Source organism: Atractosteus spatula, chromosome 2 (assembly GCF_055471065.1).
Source record: "Atractosteus spatula isolate fAtrSpa1 chromosome 2, fAtrSpa1.hap1, whole genome shotgun sequence".
In the NCBI taxonomy this organism is placed as follows: Eukaryota; Metazoa; Chordata; class Actinopteri; order Semionotiformes; family Lepisosteidae; genus Atractosteus; species Atractosteus spatula.
The window spans coordinates 21,481,750-21,503,619 of record NC_142707.1 but is presented as its reverse complement, the minus strand read 5'-3'; the positions used below and the strand labels follow the sequence as shown (position 1 = coordinate 21,503,619).

The following is a 21,870-nucleotide window of genomic DNA, read 5'->3' as shown; positions in this document are numbered from 1 at the left end:
TTTTCCAATACATTTGCAGGGAACGTTTGATCCATATTCTAACATTGTGTAGCGTGCAGTAGCAGCTGGATGTTGGAATGTTGATGTCAGTCTAAGTCACTAGAGGAAAGCTAAGGGATACTCTAAGAGAGAGAGAAAATAAATATAAGTGTCTGCATATACAGTGCTATAAGAGGAATCTATCTATTCATCCATTTTGCAATTCTGACCAGGACACTGGTCCATCACAGGGCACACACAGACACAAACAAACCCACAGTCACACCCAGAAGGCAGTTAACCTACTAATACAGTATCCCATTAGACTGAGGGAGGAAACAGGAGCACCCAGAGAAAACTCACACAAACAAAGGGAGAACATTCAAGCTCTACACAGATAGCACCCCAAGGAATTGAACCCAAGGCTCCAGAGCTTTGAGACACCAGTGCTAACCACTGTGCCGGCCTGCCACCCAAGAGAACTCTAATCCATTTTTTTCATTATATTTCTCTATAGATAGAGTGTTTGGATGTGATTTGTCTGATCCTGAGACAGTCTTGCTAATCTCTGGTTAAGTTACCCACCCATCGATGAAGGAATGGACAGGTTAAATTTACTGTAGGTTCCTATTCAGTATGGATTAGTATGGCATACTAAAAATATCAAAAGGAAGAAATACCATACATATCAAAGGGCAGACGTATGTGGTTGCTGTGCCATGCAATTTAGGCAAGAGAAAGGAGAAGCATGGGACCTTCTCTCAGACTCAAGGTTAAACAAGAAGGGAAACTGGATAGGCCAGCGGGATACAAACAATCAGAGGGTTGGGATAGTTAAGGCAGAGCAGGTCCAGCTTCAGTCCAAATTATGTTCGTGCTTATGAAAAGTCTACACACCTTTTTCAAAGTAACATATTATGTGGCCTAACAGCCTGAAATCAAAGCACATTCAATCAGATTTTTTTTACACAGATTTTGTTTAGATTTATTTACACATTGTAACACAAAACCTCCAAGAGAAAAACAATTGCTCAAACATTCTGAAAAGTAATTACAATAAAAAACTAAATGGGTTGGATAAGTATACACACACTTTAGTAATAGCAATTGGAAATTAGCTCTGGTATTACCAATTATGTTCCAAATCACACAGCAAGTTAACTAGCCTCCACCTGTGTTCAACTGAAATGATTATGATGATTTTAGAATAAAATCAGATGTTCCTATACATAGGTTCTTTGCTGGATAGTGCGTCTCAAAATAAAGAGTTAACTATGGGCAACAGAAAGCTATCAAAAGACCTCCAAGATAAAGTTGTGGAAAAGCACAGAGTAGGAGATGGATATTTAACAATTTCAAAGGTCTTAAATATCCTTTGGAGCACAGTCAAGATGCTACCTAAGAAGTAGAAGGTTAAGGCACCACCAAGTACCTGACTAAATCAGGCTGCCCATCCAAACTGGATGACCAAGCAAGAAGGAGATTGATCAGAGAGGCTACCAAGAGGCCATGACAACTTTGAAAGAGCTACAGGCCAGGACTGGTCAAAGTGTGCATGTGACATCAATATCCCAAGCATTCCACAGATCTGGCCTGTGTGGTAGGAGAGAAAGAAGGAAGCCATTGCTGAAAAAAACAGGAACAAAGCATTAAAGTGATACTGAAACATGTGGCAAAATGTTTTGTGGTCTGACAAAACTAAAATGAAACTTTTCATCTGAAATGCAAAGTTTTTGTCAGGAAGAGTTATTTCCGGACCCTATGCAGACGACACAATCCAGGGTAGAGTGAGGAAACACTGGGAAGAAAGGCATGCAGGATACGGGGATGAATACAGGGGGGGCATGTCCATGGAGTGCTGGTGGTCGGGGGAGGTGTGGCCGAGGCAAACGATCCAGGGATGAGTCAAACGGGAAATCCAAAACGGCGCAAAAAGTCCAAGGCCTGGCGATCCATCCGAGAACGACGATTAAAATCCAGAACCGGGTCGGGACCAGCAGGGGGAACGGGAACGGGAACAAGAACAGAAGCTAAAACCATAACGGAGCCAGGCACATCCAGGTCCCGGGCTCACATGATGCGGGAACCAATGCCGAGCCCGGATTAGCGTCAGCGTCTGGCTTTTAAGGGGGAACTGAAAAAGGGCTGGAACAGGGAACAGGTGCGGGAGATGAAACTAACAAGGAAGGACTGGAGCGCCCTTAAGAGGAGGGTTTGCTATCGTGACAGTATTTTGATTTGTCGCAATCCCAGCACAGCACATCACCCAAAGAATACCGTCTCTACTCTAAAGAATGGTAGTGGCACCACCTTTAGTTACTGGGATGTTTCTCAGTGGCAGGAACTGGGGCAGGATAGAAGGGTAAATGAATGAAGCAAAGTGCAGATAAGTCCTTGAGGAAAACCGCCTGCCTTCTGCAAGAAAGCTGGATCTGGGAGGGAATTTTACCTTTTCCGTATGACAATGAGTTCTGAGACAATGAGATAGTGGAGTTCTTAAGAAGCAAAATGGTAAATGTACTCAACTGTCTCAGTCAGAGCCCTGACTTCAATCCAATTGAAATTGTGCAGAATGACTTGAAGGTTGCAGTCTATAAATGAATGCCTCACAATGTGACTGAGCTTGAACTGTTCTGTAAGGAGGAGTGGGCAAACATTGCCAAATCTAGGTGTGCTACTGTACATTTGTACAGACCTGTCCAAACAGAATTATGGCTGTAATTCAAGCAAAAGGTGCTTCCACCAAATACAAACTTGGGAGTGTATTCACTTACCTAACCCATTTTTCTAGGTTTTCATTTGTAATTACTTTTTAGAACGTTTGAGCACATGTTTTTCACTTGGATGTTGTGTGTCACAATATGTAAATATATGTAAAATCAATTCGTATTTAAAATGTCTTGATTTCAGGCTGTTAAGCCACAAAATATGTTACTTTGGAAAGAGTACATACATCTTCTATATAAGGCACTGTATTTCCCCACACAAAGGGGGTGTTTAGGTGTTAACCCTGGTGTCCTGGAAGAATGTCCCCCCTGGCCTTTGCCAATCATGGCCTCGTAATAATCCCTATCAATCAAGTGGATTCATTACTCTGTTCTCCTCCCCACTGATCGCTGATATTTGGTGAATGTTCTGGCGCACTTTGGCTGTCGGCGCATCATCCAGTTGGGCACATGTGCACAAGAGGGATCTGTTATACATATATTACCTTCCTTTTTCCACTGGTTATAAAATACAGTATGTCTGCAAGCTCATAGTACGCTATGGTAGGTTTTGTATTGTACATTTTAGACATAGATAACTGTAACTGTCACCCCATTTGATTGTTCTTTGTGTTTCATTCAGCTTAATGTTCCTCTCATATCTGTAACACAGTTCCAGATTTAGTGATTTTGTGATATGCTGTTTGAATAATTTCTAGGCAAGGCACTCTGCAGTTCCTTCTGTATCAACAGGAAGTCTTTTATTAGGAGGGACAACACAAGCAAAGTACTGTATGTTGTTGCAGCAGCCTAGTATTAAAACCTAAAATAAGCAATACTGAATTAACCACTATTGAAAAAGTAGAGATGGTGAATCCAACTCCCCAGGTTGTATTTAAATGGTTATGTGAATTTTATAACACAAACAACATTAGCTACTGAGTCTCCAAGTGTTTTGTTTCACTTCTTTTCCTTGTGTGGTAAGCAATTCAATAGCCTCAGTTAAATTAGGTTTATGGATTTAATTCCTGTATCTTTAGACTAAATACCTCTTCATGAAGTGTTTTGCTTAATAAGATTTTCATAAAATACACCATTTAGCTTATAGAGCACCTAACAGACAAGACTGAACTGTAGCTGTCTCTACTGCTTTAAAGCAACATTAAAAATTATTTTACTATATGAGCCATATATAATGCCCTGTGAGGTGGCCCAGTATTACAAAGCAGCCAATGAGTGCAAAACAGTGCTTTTTCTTTACTTTTGCTCTACACTGTAAACTAACTGAAACATTAACAAGTAAGAATTCTGACTCGCTTTCTATTCTCAGAACCAAGCTGCTGGGCAGCTAAGCTGCTTATCAGTAATAAGACAAGCAATCGCCAGCCACATTCCAGGCTTTAAAATTATTATGCAACTCAAAAATCATGGTTTCTCATTCAGTCACATGCTCTTCAATTCCAGCTATCTTGTTCCTCCCCACTGCAGTGCCAAGCATTTAAAAAAAATCTTAGTCAACAAAGCATTGAGGCAGGACATTTCACAATTAAGTATTCATAGTGTACCAGTGGTTTAATTTTAGGAAATAGAGAAGCTATTTCAATCAGTAGAGTAATGTAAATGGCATGTTTGCTCACTAGTCATTTCATTTCTAGATATTAATACTACCATACTTCAACACTGAAGGTAAAAGTGCCAGAGAATATACTGTATAATGGAAGAGGAGAGTCATTTGTATAGTACTTGAGAAGTAGCTTCATATGTGTGGAACTAAATGTATAATGTGATTACCGTATCTCCTCCAGGCCTGAAGCAAACGAATCAAAATGCTGTGGAGGCCCAGGACCAGACAAAAAAAGGCGAGGGTGTCAAGAAGGATTCTCCATTCTACCCACCGGGTATGAATACAGTACATATTTCATAAGACATTTTTTAAGAAAGAATGTGTCTTGACTGTAAAAGTACCAAACCTCGAACAATATGTAAGGTGTTTTCATCCATGTTAATGTACAAGCCTAGTGACTTTGATTCTTGAAAGGGAGTCTTTTGATGGGTTTATTATGCCTAATGATGCCTAATTGTGTTAAGGTGCAAGCACACAAAGCCTTTACATGTATAGTCTGACAGACATACACTTACTGCCTTGCATGTATTGTCAGTCTTCATGTTACCTAATTAGAGCTAATAACTAACTCACAAGGAATAACACCACCCAATAAAAGAGATGGCGTAAGGAACAGAGAAATCATGCTTAAGAAACTTTAGCTTAACCTGCTTATTTGAGGGTCAACCACTTGACTCTGTAGATGAGGAACCTAGGTCCCCGTGAAGAGTGGGGAGTTAATGTGGTGGGAGCTGCAAAGCTGGAGATGTACTCTGGAAGAATACAGAAAGACAGATGCAAGGAAGCTTACTGTGGTATTTAGAACTTTTCAAGAAGTGATGTCATGGAGGACTGTATGTTAGAGTAGCAGAGGTGAAGGAGAAGTTGGTTGCTATCATCTGTCATGAATCTTTGTTAAAAATTCAGTTAAAAAAAGCAGTATGTGCTCTTAAGGTTTCTATATCCATATAATTTATTTTATAATATTATATTCTAATAGGTTAATTGGTAAGAGGTTAAGAACAATTCTTAAAATGTGCTGCTAGATTAATCACAAAACTTTAGCTTCATGCTGTGCACGCTCCCACTTCTCATAAGCCTGTTTTCTTGAGGAACCCGTGGAGATAGCTGAGCAGTTAAATATTCTTCTGTTTGCAGTGATAATCATGCATTTTTTACAAGATGCGTTTCTGCAGTCTTCCATCAGTTATGGTAGTGAGCCAAGCTGAGTGCTGTCTATTCCAAGCCATGGTATCAATGCAAACCCCATGCCTTTCTTGCTTGGTGGTGAACTGAGAGTCATTTCTAATATGCACAGAGTAGCGTATTCCCGTGATGCGTTTCTAGCGAGTGGTTAGTCCAAGATACCTCAGTCAGGGCTAAGGGTATAGGAATGCTAGCAAAAAGGAGGAGTTAATATCATATTCTGGATTTGAACATGCAGCCTTCTGGCTGTATAGCCTATGCTGCTTTCAACTTTGAAGTTTTCAACCAAATTACCACTTAGATGTGACTTATACACTGCTTTGAAGGAGTTACCTTCCCTCACAAACATTTTTCTTCTTACAGCCCTAATATAGGCTTTTATGATGATATCTTATGTTTTTAAGTTGCATTTGTAATTATAACCCTTTGTCTTAAGTCTTTATTAGTTAGAATTCTAAGCATTTTGCCTTTTGTAATCTAATGTGTTCGGACAGGAAGTCAAGAGGAGCGATGGCACCTGCAGATTCTGGATAAAGGCAGAGTGACGTGTCCTAAGTGTAAAGCTGTTGTTAGGAAAACCGTTGAGGGGTTGAAGAAACACATGGGAAACTGCAAATTGGTATGCATGATAATGTCTATGGGGTTGTAAAATAATTGCTTAATCTTATGGAAAGCTTTGAAAAATAGTTTTGTTTCTGCATCTTTTCCAATTTTTATCTTGGAAACGCTTTGAGAATTTGGTCCAGTTAAGAAACTCCTTGCTTCATGGAAAAAAAAGAAAAATGCTGTCCGCAAGCTCTTCTGTTGTGAATGATATCTTGCGTAAGAATAGCAGAAAACATCTGTTTTTATTCTGTCTTTCTTTAATTATAGAATACCTTTACATGTCAACACTGTGGAAAACAGCTGAAGTCTTTGACTGGAATGAAGTATCATGTCATGGCTGACCACAATAACTTGGTAAAACAGTTGTTGTAATGAATTTAAAAATCTATGAATTTCCTGTTTGTGTTGTTGTGACAGAAGTCGTCCTTTTTTTCTAGCCAACTCCAGAGGATTCAAATGGTTTGGACAGTCATGCCCTCAAGGACAGATTAAGAAAGGTGCTGAAAAGAATGGGCAAATTGAAGTGCACAAAAGAGGTATGCACTTTCTGCCTGTTTCATATACATGTAGCAACACATGACTAAAATTTACAATATTGGAAATAATGGAAACAAATGCTATTATGGATATACTGTACAACTGTCTCCAATTTATTCATATACATTCTAAAACAATATTCTTGAAAAATATTCAAGTACACAATCAGTATGTGTTGCATAAATGAAAACATGAAAAAGTGTGATATACTGTAGTATCAGATTTTGCAAAAACAAAAAAAGATTTGTTCAAAATTAGTGTGTAGTTTAATAAATGCACAGTGTTCAAAATAGTTACTATGTTCAGACCCTAGTAATCAGTATTTTGTTGTTCTTCCCTTGGCTTCTTGTAGCTTTTAAATGGGTTCAGACACTTTGGGACTTAAATCAGCAGACATTGTGTAATATTCCTCAATGCATAATTTCTTTCTTGAGTTCATATCACAAATGTTTGGTTAAATTGAGGTCTGGAGATTGTGATGGCCAATACAGGACATTGACAGAACCAGTTATTTTGATGCAATATCCTGATATACTTCAAAATCCATCCTTCCCTCACTTCTAACAAGGGCACTAGGACCTTGTTGAAGATGCAGAACAGCCCCACATATACAGTACATTATTTGTAAAAAATTACCTTTAATTTTCTCTATAAATCCTACTTAAGATGGTGCTGTCAAAAACTTAATTTGCATTTAATCCAGCTTCTGTACATGAATTTGTCCAATTTGCCTTTGGAGTCATGAGCAGAGTCATGTCTATCCATTTTATGTTGCCATGGAACTCTGCTATAGTTCGCCATAGTCATGAGTCATAGTCACGTACTGTATCCTGATGATGCCAGAGTTTTCTGATGAGTCCCAATTATTGTACTTAAGTGTGGGTTAGCCTCCCAAACCAAGTTTCTCACTTCTCACAAGTACAGAAGGGAAGTGGAACATCTGTTGGCATGGTATCCAAAAATCCTTTAGCTCAACAGTCTCAAAAAAAAATGGAAATGTTAATTGGCTCCAAAACCCACCCCCCTAGAAATTGATAAGGTTGTAGTGAGTATCTTGGAGACTTTCAAGTTCCTAGGAATAACCATCTCTAACACCGTCAACTGGGATGCAAATGTTATGAGCGTCCCAAAAAGCGGCACACCAGAGATTGTATTTCCCGTGTCAGATGAAACATCTCAATGTTTCCGAGGACATTCTCATTCAGTTTTATAAAGCCATTATTGAGAGGTTTCTCACAGCTCTTGTACACGGTTTGGCAATGCATCTGTCCATTCTAGAGGCCAATTGCAACACACTGTCCACTGTACAGGGAGAGTATTGGCTGCCTTTGGTATCTATTGAAGACCCGTATAAACTCATACTAAAGAAGTGAGCAGAAAAGATCATCAATGCCTCCTGTCATCCAAGACACTGTCTGTTCTCAAAAATTTACCTCGGGGAGGTTTTAAACGCTCAATCAAAATTACAATCACCTGACACCTAAACAATACATGTAACATGCTGTAGTTGGCAAATTAAGTGATTCTGATTCTGATGTCATAGAAAATATTCTTATTTGTAATTTGATTTCAGGGCTGTACAGGCAGCTTCACCAGCATCATGGGTTACCTGTATCACACGAGGAAGTGTGGCAAAGAAGAATCTGAGCTGGAGAAACTTGTGCTGAATTGCAAACACTGTGGAAAACCCTACAAGTCTAAGGCGGGCCTGGAATACCACCTGAAGTCTGAACACGGACCAGTGAGTCATATACTAGTAATATTAGTCATCCAGATTGCTATAAACCTGGACTTCCAATGTTCTGCACAGTTCACTGGCATTAGCTAAACACCAGAACTTCAGTGATTATATTGTTGGGCCATTCAGGGGTATTCAATCTTGGCATTTCCAGTATGTCTTTTCAAGACTTTGAACTTTACCATAAATTAATTACCTGACTGATTCTTAATTAATACAGGCTGAAAATGTAAGGATTAGCTGGTACAAAGACTTAAAATGGAATACAATTGCCAAGGTTTGCTACACCTGGTTCATATTCTCAATGTTGCCAGTATCTTTAATATGGCTACAATAATTGGGCCTTTCTAATGTTCACTAAAGGGGGAGTTTTTTAAAGAGCCTAATGGGAATTTTAAGCAAACCTGATTCTCCAACATTCCTCTAACATGATAATGAATGTCTTTACCATAAACATGAATTAAAAAGTCTGATAAGATTTGATTTATTCACAACTAACCATTCCCTAGGTCGAGTTATTTTTGCAGAATTCAAAGAAACCTTCATTAGATTATAAATAAGAAATTTAAAATTGTTTTCAGTTAGTTAACAACATCATTTTTTTTTAACTCAGTGTAGTTTTTATTTCAAATGACTTTTATCTCATGAAACCCCACAGAGGTAATTCTCCAATAAGTGTGTTGGGATTCACAGCTTTTATACCACAAACAAATCAGAATTTATCATTTGTCAAACTGATCTCACATTGCTGAAATGTATTTTAAAATACTTGTTTGTTTCATTTAAATGAAGATAAAAACTGCCTATAAAACTGTGTGCTCTCCTATTCTAGTTGTTATGGCAACAGAATAAATGTCTTTAGAAGAACCATTCAGTTAGGAATTGCTCACAAAAGGGATTCTCTCTGGGGCATTGAAGCGTCTGGGGCACTCTAGTCCTAAAAAAACTAAAACCTCCAATACCCCACCCCCTTCAGAAGGTGAATAACTTACAAACTTAAAAGGGGGACATTTTATATGAATGACAATAACTTTGATATTATTTTCTTAAAATTAAAATCAATGAGCAATCTCCCAGAAGGAGATGCCTTTGAAAAATATGCAAAACACAAACAGAATGTTTCTGTTTATTATGAATCCAATATCAGATAATTTAAGGTTGTGTCAGCGTCCTGCAGGGGAAGAAGTCTTAAGTAATTTTAAAGGTAAATGGGTTCACTAAGGTGAACCAAGCCTTTGAAGGTCTTTCACTTTCCTGGGGGAGGAGAGTTCCCACTACAAGGTTTTGGCTAAACCAAGGGGGGCTTCCCCATGCTTTTTAGCAGAACTGTCCAGAAATAGTTCAGATATCCATCTAAATCTATCTTAATTTCTAAGTGGTTTCAAATTTTCCTGTTAACTTGTTTCTCTGCTGCCAGGTCAACATTGATAGGAGTGTATACAGCATTATGGGAAAAATGAAACAGACTTTAAAATTATGTGTCAGGATTATGATATTATCTGGAAAACAATGGTCACCCATCTTTTTTAAAATCACAGTAAGACACATGAACAAGGTCTTGTGAGTTTCCATTGTAATCATGGGCAAGAACAAGAATCTTTAATTTGTGAATACTTCAGGTGGATATTTCATGAGGAAAGAGATTTTAAAGACAGTGAAAACTGCAGCAAAATCAACAGTGGAATGAAGCCAAAATAGGATTTTATGTTCTGAGAAATTCAAACCTGTCAAATATAAAATTTAATTGCCACCATGATTGAAGGACAAGTGGTAACATGGCACAGCATTATGGGATATATACAGTACAGTATAAGAAAAGGTAATCTGAGTAATGTTTCAGGATTCATAGAAAGGTGCTTTTGTTAGACTACGTTGTACATGATGTGGTTCACACCTGTCTGGCTTTTATCCAGACAGTCCAGTGTTTGACCTACCTATCCAGACTTTTTTTTTCCAAATTTTGAGTCAATATCTAGGAGTTGATTAGGTTCATTTTCAATCCAGACAACCCTGAAAAGCGAGGAGGAGGACACGACAGTGCAAAAGGAGGCCGACGTGGAGAGGACAGCCAGCGGGAGGGTGAAAAGGCAGTCAGCCCAGGTGGCAGTGTTCCACTTGCAGGAAATTGCCATGGAGGAGCTGCTGAAGGAGTGGCCCAAGAGGAAGGTGCAGCAAGACCTTGTGCCTGATGACAGGAAAGTGAGTGCAGTCTGCACTTCAGATAGCTTGTGGACCACTTGTCTGCTAAGCATCCGGGAGCATGTCTGCTGCAGCATGATATTTATGGTTTAACGGGAGTGATTGAGTATGTATAAGGCAGCTTCTCTGAGAAATGTTAGTGCAGGACCAAATTGAATCCAAAACCTATCTGACTTTCATTTATCAACGTCAGACTCCAGTCTCACAGCATTTTCTGTTAAGTTAAAACACCAAACCATTTTCTTTAACAAAAGAGATGCCCTACACTAAATGTATACATCAGTTACCCAATTTAATTTAAAGCCTGTTGAAAGATAACTACAAATTAGATTGAGAGATACTTTTTAAGGAGCTACAGTATTGCGAATCTGCTTTATTTAACCACTGTCTGTATACAGAGGTTAAGCAGAATTAAACTTTATTCAGCTTTTGCTGCATGAGTCTTGTGCTTGTTTTTTGTCCGCACTCTGTAGCTTAAATATGCTAGACCGGGGTTACCAGCTTTTAGTCAGGATGTCCTGAAGAAATGGAAAAATGAAGTCAAGATGCACAGAAAGGTGCATTGTCCAAACCAGGTAGGACAATGATTTTTATATCTATATTTATTTTGTTTTTTTTTAGAAATATTTAATTATATACAGTGGTGTGAAAAAGTGTTTGCCCCCTTCCTGATTTCTTATTTTTTTGCATGTTTGTCACACTGAAATGTTTCAGATCATCAAACAAATTGAAATATTAGACAAAGATAACACAAGTAAACACAAAATGCAGTTTTTAAATGAAGGTTTTTATTATTAAGGGGAAAAAAATATCCAAACCACATGGCCCTGTGTGAAAAAGTGATTGCCCCCTAAACCTAATAACTGGTTGGGCCACCCTTAGCAGCAACAACTGCAATCAAGCGTCTGCCATAACTGGCAATGAGTCTTTTACAGCACTGTGGAGGAATTTTGGCCCACTCATCTTTGCAGAATTGTTGTAATTCAGCCACATTGGAGGGTTTTCGAGCCTTAACCACTTTTTTAAGGTCATGCCACAACATCTCAATCGGATTCAGGTCAGGACTTTGACTAGGCCACTCCAAAGTCTTCTTTTTGTTTTTCTTAAGCCATTCAGAGGTGGACTTGCTGGTGTGTTTTGGATCATTGTCCTGCTGCAGAACCCAAGTGCGTTTCAGCTTGAGGTCACGAACAGATAGCTGGACATTCTCCTTCAGGATTTTTTGGTAGACAGCAGAATTCATGGTTCCATTTACCACAGCAAGTCTTCCAGGTCCTGAAGCAGCAAAACAACCCCAGACCATCACACTACCACCACCATATTTTACTGTTGGTATGATGTTCCTTTTCTGAAATGCTGTGTTACTTTTACGCCAGATGTAATGGGACACACACCTCCCAAAAAGTTCAACTTTTGTCTCGTCAGTCCACAGAGTATTTTCCCAAAAGTCTTGGGGATCATCGAGATGTTTTCTGGCAAAACTGAGACGAGCCTTTATGTTCTTTTTGCTCAGCAGTAGTTTTCGTCTTGGAACTCTGCCATGCAGGCCATTTTTGCCCAGTCTCTTTCTTATGGTGGAGTCATGAACACTGACCTTAACTGAGGCAAGTGAAGCCTGCAGTTCTTTGGATGTTGTTGTGGGGTTTTTTGTGACCTCTTGGATGAGTCGTCGCTGAGCTCTTGGGGTAATTTTGGTCGGCCGGCCACTCCTGGGAAGGTTCACCACTGTTCCATGTTTTCGCCATTTGTATATAATGGTTCTCACTGTGGTTCGCTGGAGTCCCAAAGCTTTAGAAATGGCTTTATAACCTTTTCCAGACTGATAAATCTCAATTACTCTGTTTCTCATTTGTTCCTGAATTTCTTTGGATCACAGCATGATGTCTAGCTTTTGAGGATCTTTTGGTCTACTCCACTTTGTCAGGCAGGTCCTATTTAAGTGATTTCTTGATTGAGAACAGGTGTGGCAGTAATCAGGCCTGGGTGTGGCTAGAGAAATTTAACTCAGCTTTCCAAAGATGTGATAAACCACAGTTGATTTATGTTTTAACAGGGGGGGCAATCACTTTTTCACACAGGGCCATGTAGGTTTGGATTTTGTTTTTCCCTTAATAATAAAAACCTTCATTTAAAAACTGCATTTTGTGTTTACTTGTGTTATCTTTGTCTAATATTTCAATTTGTTTGATGATCTGAAACATTTCAGTGTGACAAACATGCAAAAAAATAAGAAATCAGGAAGGGGGCAAACACTTTTTCACACCACTGTAAGTAGATACGTCACCTGAGACCTGAATGTTATTTTCAGTGGTTTGAAAATGTCTAAAAATTAGCTTGCCTGATTTCTCTCAGGGTTGTGATTCAGTCTACACCAGCGTGTCGGGACTGAAAGCTCATCTTGGACTGTGCTCTAGGGTAAGTCAATTATTGCTGTTTCTGTTCTTGCCCTTTCTTTCAAAAAGTTGAATTAAATATTAAATGACATAAAAGTTTACCTACTCCTCAAAAATATTTGGGCATTTTCAAGTAACTGCCACTGTGATTGTTTGATGTTTTTGCAGTAGCCCAAAAACTGCTGCTCAATATAACGCTTGAATGTAGCTCCGGCACTTATATTTTTTTGCAAAAAATAAATAAAACTTTTGCAATAACAAGGTATACAAAATATGTCAAAAGTCTAAAAGTGCAGGACGTGGTATAAAAGTATTGGTATGATACATTCATTCATTTCATTTCCATGTAATGGCCACGTGATGACTAAGCAAAAAAGGCAATGGAATACTGAAGAGCAGAAGGATTTAAGTATAAACTGCCAAATGTCTCACAGTTACCCTAAAACATACAAGACCTCTATGTATTTACAGTATGCTTCAAGACGTGCTTAGGGATACAAGTCTTTCATGACTTGATTCTGAGTATTACATCGCTGTACTGAACCTGCAGAGTTCCGTATAAGTACACAGGATGCACAAAATCAAACAGCAGTTGTTTAATCAATCCATTAAACTGGCTCAAGCTTAGTTAGACTTGAAGTAACTCTAGAAAGTGTAACACTTAATCCAGTAAACAGCATTTTTATTTTATTCTCCTTTGCAAACGTGCTCTATCAGGTTGGTTAGGGATCATTGATGGACAGCAATTTTCATGTCTTGCCACAGATTTTCTGTCAAGACCGAAACTCGACTAGGACACTCCAAAACATTTTATTCACGTCTTATTCACTTTTGTGTGGTATAATGAGCGAGTCATGTATTTAAATACAAGTAGCATATGGCTTTTTTCTATATCTATAAATTCAAAAAAGCATACAGTATCTTACATTATGCATCTGTTTAAAGCCTATTTTTTTTTAATCTTCCTGTACTATTCTGTTCAGGAAGAGTAAATTATTAATAATGTGTTTCAAATAATTCCAACAGTAATAATAAATATAATCCTGTGTTTTAGTAGCTGAGATTCATATAACAAGGAAGTGTGTTTATTCGACTAATAAAGTAACTTATTGAAATAATTGATCAGATACACACACGCAAACACGTATTACATCGCTGTACTGAACCTGCAGAGTTCCGTATAAGTACACAGGATGCACAAAATCAAACAGCAGTTGTTTAATCAATCCATTAAACTGGCTCAAGCTTAGTTAGACTTGAAGTAACTCTAGAAAGTGTAACACTTAATCCAGTAAACAGCATTTTTATTTTATTCTCCTTTGCAAACGTGCTCTATCAGGTTGGTTAGGGATCATTGATGGACAGCAATTTTCATGTCTTGCCACAGATTTTCTGTCAAGACCGAAACTCGACTAGGACACTCCAAAACATTTTATTCACGTCTTATTCACTTTTGTGTGGTATAATGAGCGAGTCATGTATTTAAATACAAGTAGCATATGGCTTTTTTCTATATCTATAAATCCAAAAAAGCATACAGTATCTTACATTATGCATCTGTTTAAAGCCTATTTTTTTTTAATTTTCCTGTACTATTCTGTTCAGGAAGAGTAAACTATTAATAATGTGTTTCAAATAATTCCAACAGTAATAATAAATATAATCCTGTGTTTTAGTAGCTGAGATTCATATAACAAGGAAGTGTGTTTATTCGACTAATAAAGTAACTTATTGAAATAATTGATCAAATACACACACGCAAACGTGTATTTGCATCTTAGGGTGTAGATCCAGTCCACCAGAATTTATGGGCCATTAGTTTCTAATGACTTGGAACAGTTTCATTATGATTGATTAATCTGGTGATATACAGTACTGTACTGTATTAAATTGAGTAACTAAGAGATCATTTGGGATCAAAATCTGACTACTTCAATCCTCTAGAATCATTGGCAGATATTGACATTCATTGACATTTACGGATATTGCAAATTTTTATTATCATCAATAATGTACAGGTGTTCCTAACCTATAATACTGGATTGAGACAGTTACACCTCTTGGCCATGATTATACTGACCTTTCTGACTACATCCTTTCATAGTGATTTTTTATACTTTTCCATTCATTTACAGATTTCAGTTTTTCCCACTTGTTCTGGGTGTTGTCTTCCAGATTTTCAGACACTCCCTCTCACCTGCTGTGTCCACTCTATGTTCTTTTGTTCCCCCTACCTTCCCCTTTGCTTAATATTTCTGCTCCCTCATTCTCTCACACACCCAAAGAAGGCCAAACATTATACCCAAACAAACCACAGCCAAAACATTGTTTTTTTTTTCATTATTCCTGCTTTTCAGCATGGAATTCATTACTGATTCTTACATTAAAATGTTCACAATTCCTCACTCTGCTTATTGTATGCTTAATGATAATGGGAAGACTGATTTAAATGAGTAAAGGCAGCTTTGGGTTAACAGTTTATTTTCAGTATTACTGACCTTACACCCAGAGTCAGACTCATCTTTACTTTCATCAGAAAGATAACGTATTTTGAAATTAACTTTTTCCAGTTGCCTTTACCATCTGAAATGTTCGCGAATGTGTTATACAGGACAGTGAAAATGTAAGATGACATAAGAATACATATTTTCTCTGTGATTATTTCATCTGAATGGGATATATCAGATGTGCCTGAAGACTGTGCAGTAGTGACTACTATCAACATTGACTACTATTGTTTGGGGATTGTTTGATAAGAAATGCTGACAGTAGAATTCAAACAAAAACTTTTCTTTTTTCCACAACTGGAAATGACATTAAATGTGTAGTAATATTGTCTGATCAATATTTCCTATCCTGCAAAAGCTACAGTGTATTTACCGTATACAAACCAAAGAGTTAACCAAGTCAATGAACTGATAACAGTTCCACATTTAGAATTACAACAGCTATTCAATCTAGATGACGTTTGACATTTCCTTCTGTTCTCAATTTATGCCCCACCCTGTATCATACAGAGTTATAAGACTAAACTTACATACACAGCATTGTGTACAATGCAGAATGTGTTTAATGTGGCACTAACACCGGCTGCAGCATTACAAGTGACATGAAAATTAAAATTAATAAATGATTTAACTTCTTTGAAGTAAAGTACCATATAGAGTACGTTTTTCAGTCACCGTAAAGGGGCCTATCTTAGATTATAGAGTACTTTTGATTAGTAAACTGTGTTTACTAGAGTGATCCTAGACCGCAAAGTTTTGTTTTCCTTTTTTTTTGCGTATTATTTCAAGCCTGAGTCTTGTTTTCACAGGGTGACTTTGAAGCAGGAAAATACAAATGCCTGATATGCGATAAAGAATTCAGCTCAGAGAGTGGGGTGAAGTATCACATCAACTCTATTCATGCTCAGGTAAGGGATTTTTCGGTCAGATTTACAGCAGCCTTATCTCGCCAAGGAAGGTTAATTAAGGGTGTCTGTTTGGCATACAAACGTGGTGAAATACAGCCGTGAGTCTGTTGACTACAAATCAATGGAAATAATTCCATTTTAAGATTTTCAATTTCACACCATAAGTCACAGTAGTCCTGTTTGGAAGACAAATTGAAAACACAGGACTCTGTGATTTTGTAGTTTCCTCTCCAATATTACTTATATGGGTAAGTACACATACAGTATCTGTGTATTTTGTAATGTCACTGCTGTGATCAGGCTCAAAGCATTCCAACATTATTGTGCATAAGGTAATGCAGTCACTAAGTGACTAGTTTGTTGCATATACTGTATGAAGGTTCAACAGATTTTCCATATTTCATCTTTTTTTTTGTTTGAACCTTTACACAGCTACAGGTATGTTGTGGACAACTATGCATTTTCTTTTCATTTCTATGGTACAGTGCGTTTGCTTATACTATTTTCATTCTGAGTACCTTGCTGGTTCTGAGTTGTAATTATTCCTTTTCCAGTTCTAACATACAGTGCTTGCCTTTCAATGTTTTCACTGGAGTATTCAGTACTGTTGAAGTTGTAAGCAGTTCAGTCTACCTAAAATATATTTCAGGCAAGTAATCGAGTAAGGAAATGTTTGATAACAGATATTCTATTTTTAGATAGCTGCATGTAGAAATGCTCCATTTCAATGTTTATATTTTTCTGGGCAAAAGAAAGAAGAAGTCTAAAGGGTTTAATTTAACTATTTTAACTGGTCAGCTATCCAACAAATAATGTAATATCTTGGAGTTATTGTATTTCCCTTTAAATCTGCCAGGCAACTTTTATCACTCTTGAATGTATTTGGATGCTTTCTTGAACAGGGACCAAATGTTATCATCACTTTAACATCTGTTTAACATCACTTTAGAGTGTGGACATAGCTGTGGAGGATTTATTTTGTGAAAGTAAGGTGCCAGTTACTTTCTTCCAATTTAAATATTTACATCTTCTCATCAGTGTATTAGGGTTTGTCAGTATTCATCAGTATTTGTGTTGTATCTTGAAGATGAATGCAATATTTTTTCAGTTCTAGAACAATTTCTAAAGGCATTCTAACCTTCTAACACAGAGATCCGTTTAATGCCTTGTTTTAATTTTTTTAATACTTTTCTTTTTGTTATTGCCTATTTATTTAGCACCTTCTAAGTTAATCACAGAAAATTAAAGTAGTCACAATGTCTGCCCAGTATTCCCCTGACAGTAAGGGTGTTTTATTTAGCTGGTGTTACAAGTCTTATTTAATCTGACTTTAACCCCTCTATGGTAACAATGTGAAAACATCTCATAGATGTAATGATCAAGATGGATTTGGGTGAAAGAAAGGATGTGCTTACCCTTACACAAGAACAGACACATTGAATATTCAGAGAACCTGCCTTATAGGAGCAATGTCTTCACCCCAGAATCAAAATGAATTATGACTGTATTCTCTGGAAGTTTAATCACAAACGAGAGAAAGACCTATACAATTTCAGGTTTAGACATTGGAACATTAGAGCTACTGTAGCTGGCAGAGAGAGCTTAACAGTAATCGTTGGGGGTTTGTAGTCTGATCACAGTCAAAGATCTCACCATAAAAGTGTCTTTAAGCCATTTAAACATTTCAGTGAGCAAATTACTTACACATACAGTAAATTCTGTTTACAAAAGTTGTCTTTGGTTTTTTTCTTTCAATACCTCAACAGGATTGGTTCGTTGTGAGCTCGAAAACAACAAAGAGCCTTGAAAAGCTCCCGAAGACAAATCCGAAAGACAAAAAGGCCGAGGCCCCCTTGAAGAAGAAGCTTTCCCATGGATTGACTCTGAAACGGCAGCGGGGAAAGAAGTCAGCGCTAGGCCCCCCCTCTGGCTCCAAGACGAGGGTGGAGCTCTCAGAGAAGAAGGGGAAAGAGACGAAGAAGGAGAGGGATTGCTATGACTTCAGTGGTAGCGACAGTCCCAGTAGCAGCAGTAGCAGCTGTGGAAGTAGCAGCAGCAGTGAGTCAGAGCCGGAGGACCAGGAAGCCCACAAACATGACAAGTGGATTCTGAAGCGGCCTTTCCCAAAGGTCTGAGACGGGCCAGTGAGAAAAACAAAGCCCTTAACTTTTTTTCCTGCCTCTGATTCCTTCAACTGTTAACTAACTTATTTAAAAGATCTTAGATCAGCTTGGTTCTTGGTTCCGACAACATTAAACATGTTCTTTTAAAAAACAATCCTTTTTCACATGGACTTTAATAAAAACAGAGATATAAAATATAATACTTAATTAATCTGTTAGTGTCATGTAGTGCCCATTGTGTCACCAGAGCAGCATAGTGTCTTAGTCTTTCATTAGCTCTTGATTTTCATTGTATTCATGAAATGTGCACTGAAAGTATTAGGTTAAAAAGTGATTCATAGCCAGTTTTTGCTTGGATATTTCTTTTTATTACATCTGTTGTATCCATTTATTCCCTTCCCAGTTTGAAATGGCTCCTTCAGTTTCTTTCTAATACATGTGACTTAATGCCTAAAACAAAAACTTACTTCAAAGGCCATCTGTAGCATTTATGTTTAATAACTGGAGTGAAATAATGTATAAGTAATGGATAGTTGTGATATTTATAGTAGTGCAACCTACGATAAAAGCAGTAATGAAACAAACCTATCCTTAACCTTATCCTTATGAGTTCCTTAAGGCAAAGGGACACCATATAGGCAGATGATGTTTCCCTGCATTCCCAGGGTTTAACATACCATAATCTGAGTGTCTTTTCTCTGTGTGCAAAACAGAACAATTAGCTTTGTGCCTCTGTCCTTTGTAATTACAACCAGCTGCCTACTTTGTGTTAACATAATCTGTTTTAAGGCATGAATCCAGAGCTGTCTCTACCAAAGAGACAAAGAGTGATTAGATTTGAATAGGGTTATATACTGTATGAAGATGCTATTTAGCCCTTCATTGAGGCCTTGCTGTCCAACTTGCCAAGGACCAATTGGATACATTTATGAATAAGTGGAACATTGAAAAAAGTTTTGGATTTCGTGGGCACAAAGTTTTAGATTTTTCATTACATAAGTCAAAAACAAAACTTTTTTGACAGTCTTCCCCAAAAATCCCCCAAAATCTCTCCACTCACCAGTGGTACCTCCTTTGAATTTCCCACTAAATGGCTTCTACAGTCTTCCAGTTTATCCTCTACATACAATATAAACACTACACTACCCTGCTTCCAAGTTACATATTTGAGTTTATCATGGGTGGAAGGATTTTTTCTTAAAGTTGGCATTTTTGTTTGGTGTATTTTTCTTTCACCCTTAGTTTTACAGTATTTCACAGAATACCTAGCCTCAGTATTAATTATTGTCTTCTGCCAAACTCCTTCTACTTCCTTCTGATGTGAGCTGTTTAGCTTAGGTGTATCATTCTTGGTCTGAGTGATTTTATCTTTGTCCCAGTATTAAAATCCTCATAATGGGATCCAAAAATAAGGCCAGAGTTCAAAGAGTGCAAATATCATGTAGGCATATGAAGGTTTAACATCTCACTGATGTAGTCAGGAGTCAAATGGTTCAAGCTTTTAGGAGTGAGCAGCAGTATTTTTGATTTAATTCTGAAATCCACAGGGAGCCAGCTACAAGGCAGGTGATGTCTGGTTATTCAATTTAGTTTTAATTCAAATCTAAGCACTTCTTAACATGTTGCAGCTTGGTCACATCATGCTTGATTAAGCACTATGTTACAATAATCAAAAAAATCCAAAACCACCCATGAGTGTTTATTTATCAGATGAAAAGAGATGTGAATTGCTACAACCAATGTTAGGAAGGTGAAAAGACACCTTCACAATATAATGATGAGAAGAAGAGTTTCAAAGTGACAAGACAGATACAGTAGTGCCTGATTTCATATCAGGTTTGTGCGGAAATAAACATCAGCAAAGTTCTGAAACCTGATGCCATGTTTACAAAACTGTGACCCAATGGTAACATATAGATAATAAAACAATAGGACCGAGAATAAAGGCTAGGAGAAAAACAGATATGACCAGCTTGATAGACAAGAAATAATCCCCAATCTGAACAAATTGTTTTGCCTCGGATAACATTTAAACTCCAATAAAGCAGTTCCAGTAATAACAACAACTTAACAGTATTAACAACAGCATCAAAGGCAGAACAGAGGTTAAACTGAACAATAAATGGATAAAAACAGCAAACTGTTAATAATCCTAGCTTGACTTTTCATGTACATTATCTTTTAACTGAATAGCAACAGCCCTGTTTTAGAACATTAGGCAGAAACGGTAAGTTAGATGTTTCTATTAATGCTATTATTAGCTCCGTTAAGGGTTCAATTGTGTAAATCAGAGCTCGTCTGCAAACAAAAACAAGTGTGTGTGGATCCAGGCTCAGGAAAGCTCTACTTTTAGCTCTTTGAGAGGTGGAATGACATAGATCATGAATGAGCAACTCCAGTCCTCTTCACATCTACAGTATTTAAGGGTCAAATCACCTACTTTTTAGGTCATCATCATCTATTGATTGAAAAGTACCTGTGAAATGTACAGGGCTCTTGCTCTGCAGAATTGGAGTTGTCCATCCCTAATATAGATTGTTAAAGGTGCTGTGTGTTGTTTTCTGTTATGTTTGGTATCTTGGACTTCTACGATTTTTAAAAGCTTGTGATTCTGATTGAAGTGTTTTATTTGTGTTGTTAATGATAAAGCAAGTTTTTTTTTTCAAACAGTATTCCAAAATGTCCATAATAAAACATTTTTTTCTTCTTTTATGAAGTATTGTACAGTACTACCATTTTAAATTAATAATGTCATCATGCTGTGTCTACATACATGTGGTAAACAAGATTGCATTATTAAATGTTTGTTTTATGTGTTTGTCATATTAAAGCTTATGTTTGCCATATTTTCACGAAATAGAAATATGAAATAGATAATGTACAGTAGTATGCCTGTGTCATCATGTTGTTCAGTACATGAAGGAATTTAGTTTTTATAATTATAATAATTAAAAATACACTTCCATGCATTTCTCATTCATGTCCTCTGGTTCTTGTTTCACTTTACATTCAGAAGAATTCCTCCAGGTTGATTTTGACAATGCTAAATAACAATTTAGCCATTGCCTGTCACAGACATCCTTTCACAAGGTCAAGACAATTTTATCTGTACAGTTCTTGTTTAGTATGTATAGTGCCAGCATGGTAGAATGTTATAAAGCATCAAATATGGTAAGATCAAACTTTGGGGCCACTCTATTTGCAAAATCACAACAATTCAAAACTGGGATTACAGATATTTGAGCTATGAACGTGTTTTGATGCAATAGGCGATACAGTACCAGCTCTAGACTTGATTTTAACTTGTATTTATTAAAAGGATTTGGAAGTTAAAGCACTACCCAAGCAAATAACTAGATATTTATG

General features: G+C 37.3%; 1 protein-coding gene across 1 annotated transcript in view; it reads left to right on the top strand.

The window, feature by feature from the left end:
• Positions 1-21,472, top strand: part of znf512 (zinc finger protein 512) — a 28,987-nt gene extending 7,515 nt beyond the window's left edge. The window contains exons 7-16 of the mRNA XM_088909403.1: positions 4,490-4,582; positions 5,988-6,112; positions 6,367-6,453; positions 6,537-6,635; positions 8,210-8,377; positions 10,379-10,573; positions 11,047-11,148; positions 12,926-12,988; positions 16,283-16,381; positions 18,148-21,472. Coding sequence (XP_088765529.1) covers positions 4,490-4,582; positions 5,988-6,112; positions 6,367-6,453; positions 6,537-6,635; positions 8,210-8,377; positions 10,379-10,573; positions 11,047-11,148; positions 12,926-12,988; positions 16,283-16,381; positions 18,148-18,516 — 1,400 coding nt within the window. The 3' untranslated portion in view covers positions 18,517-21,472. The remainder of the gene's footprint in view (positions 1-4,489; positions 4,583-5,987; positions 6,113-6,366; positions 6,454-6,536; positions 6,636-8,209; positions 8,378-10,378; positions 10,574-11,046; positions 11,149-12,925; positions 12,989-16,282; positions 16,382-18,147) is intronic.
• Positions 21,473-21,870: the final 398 nt, after the last annotated feature.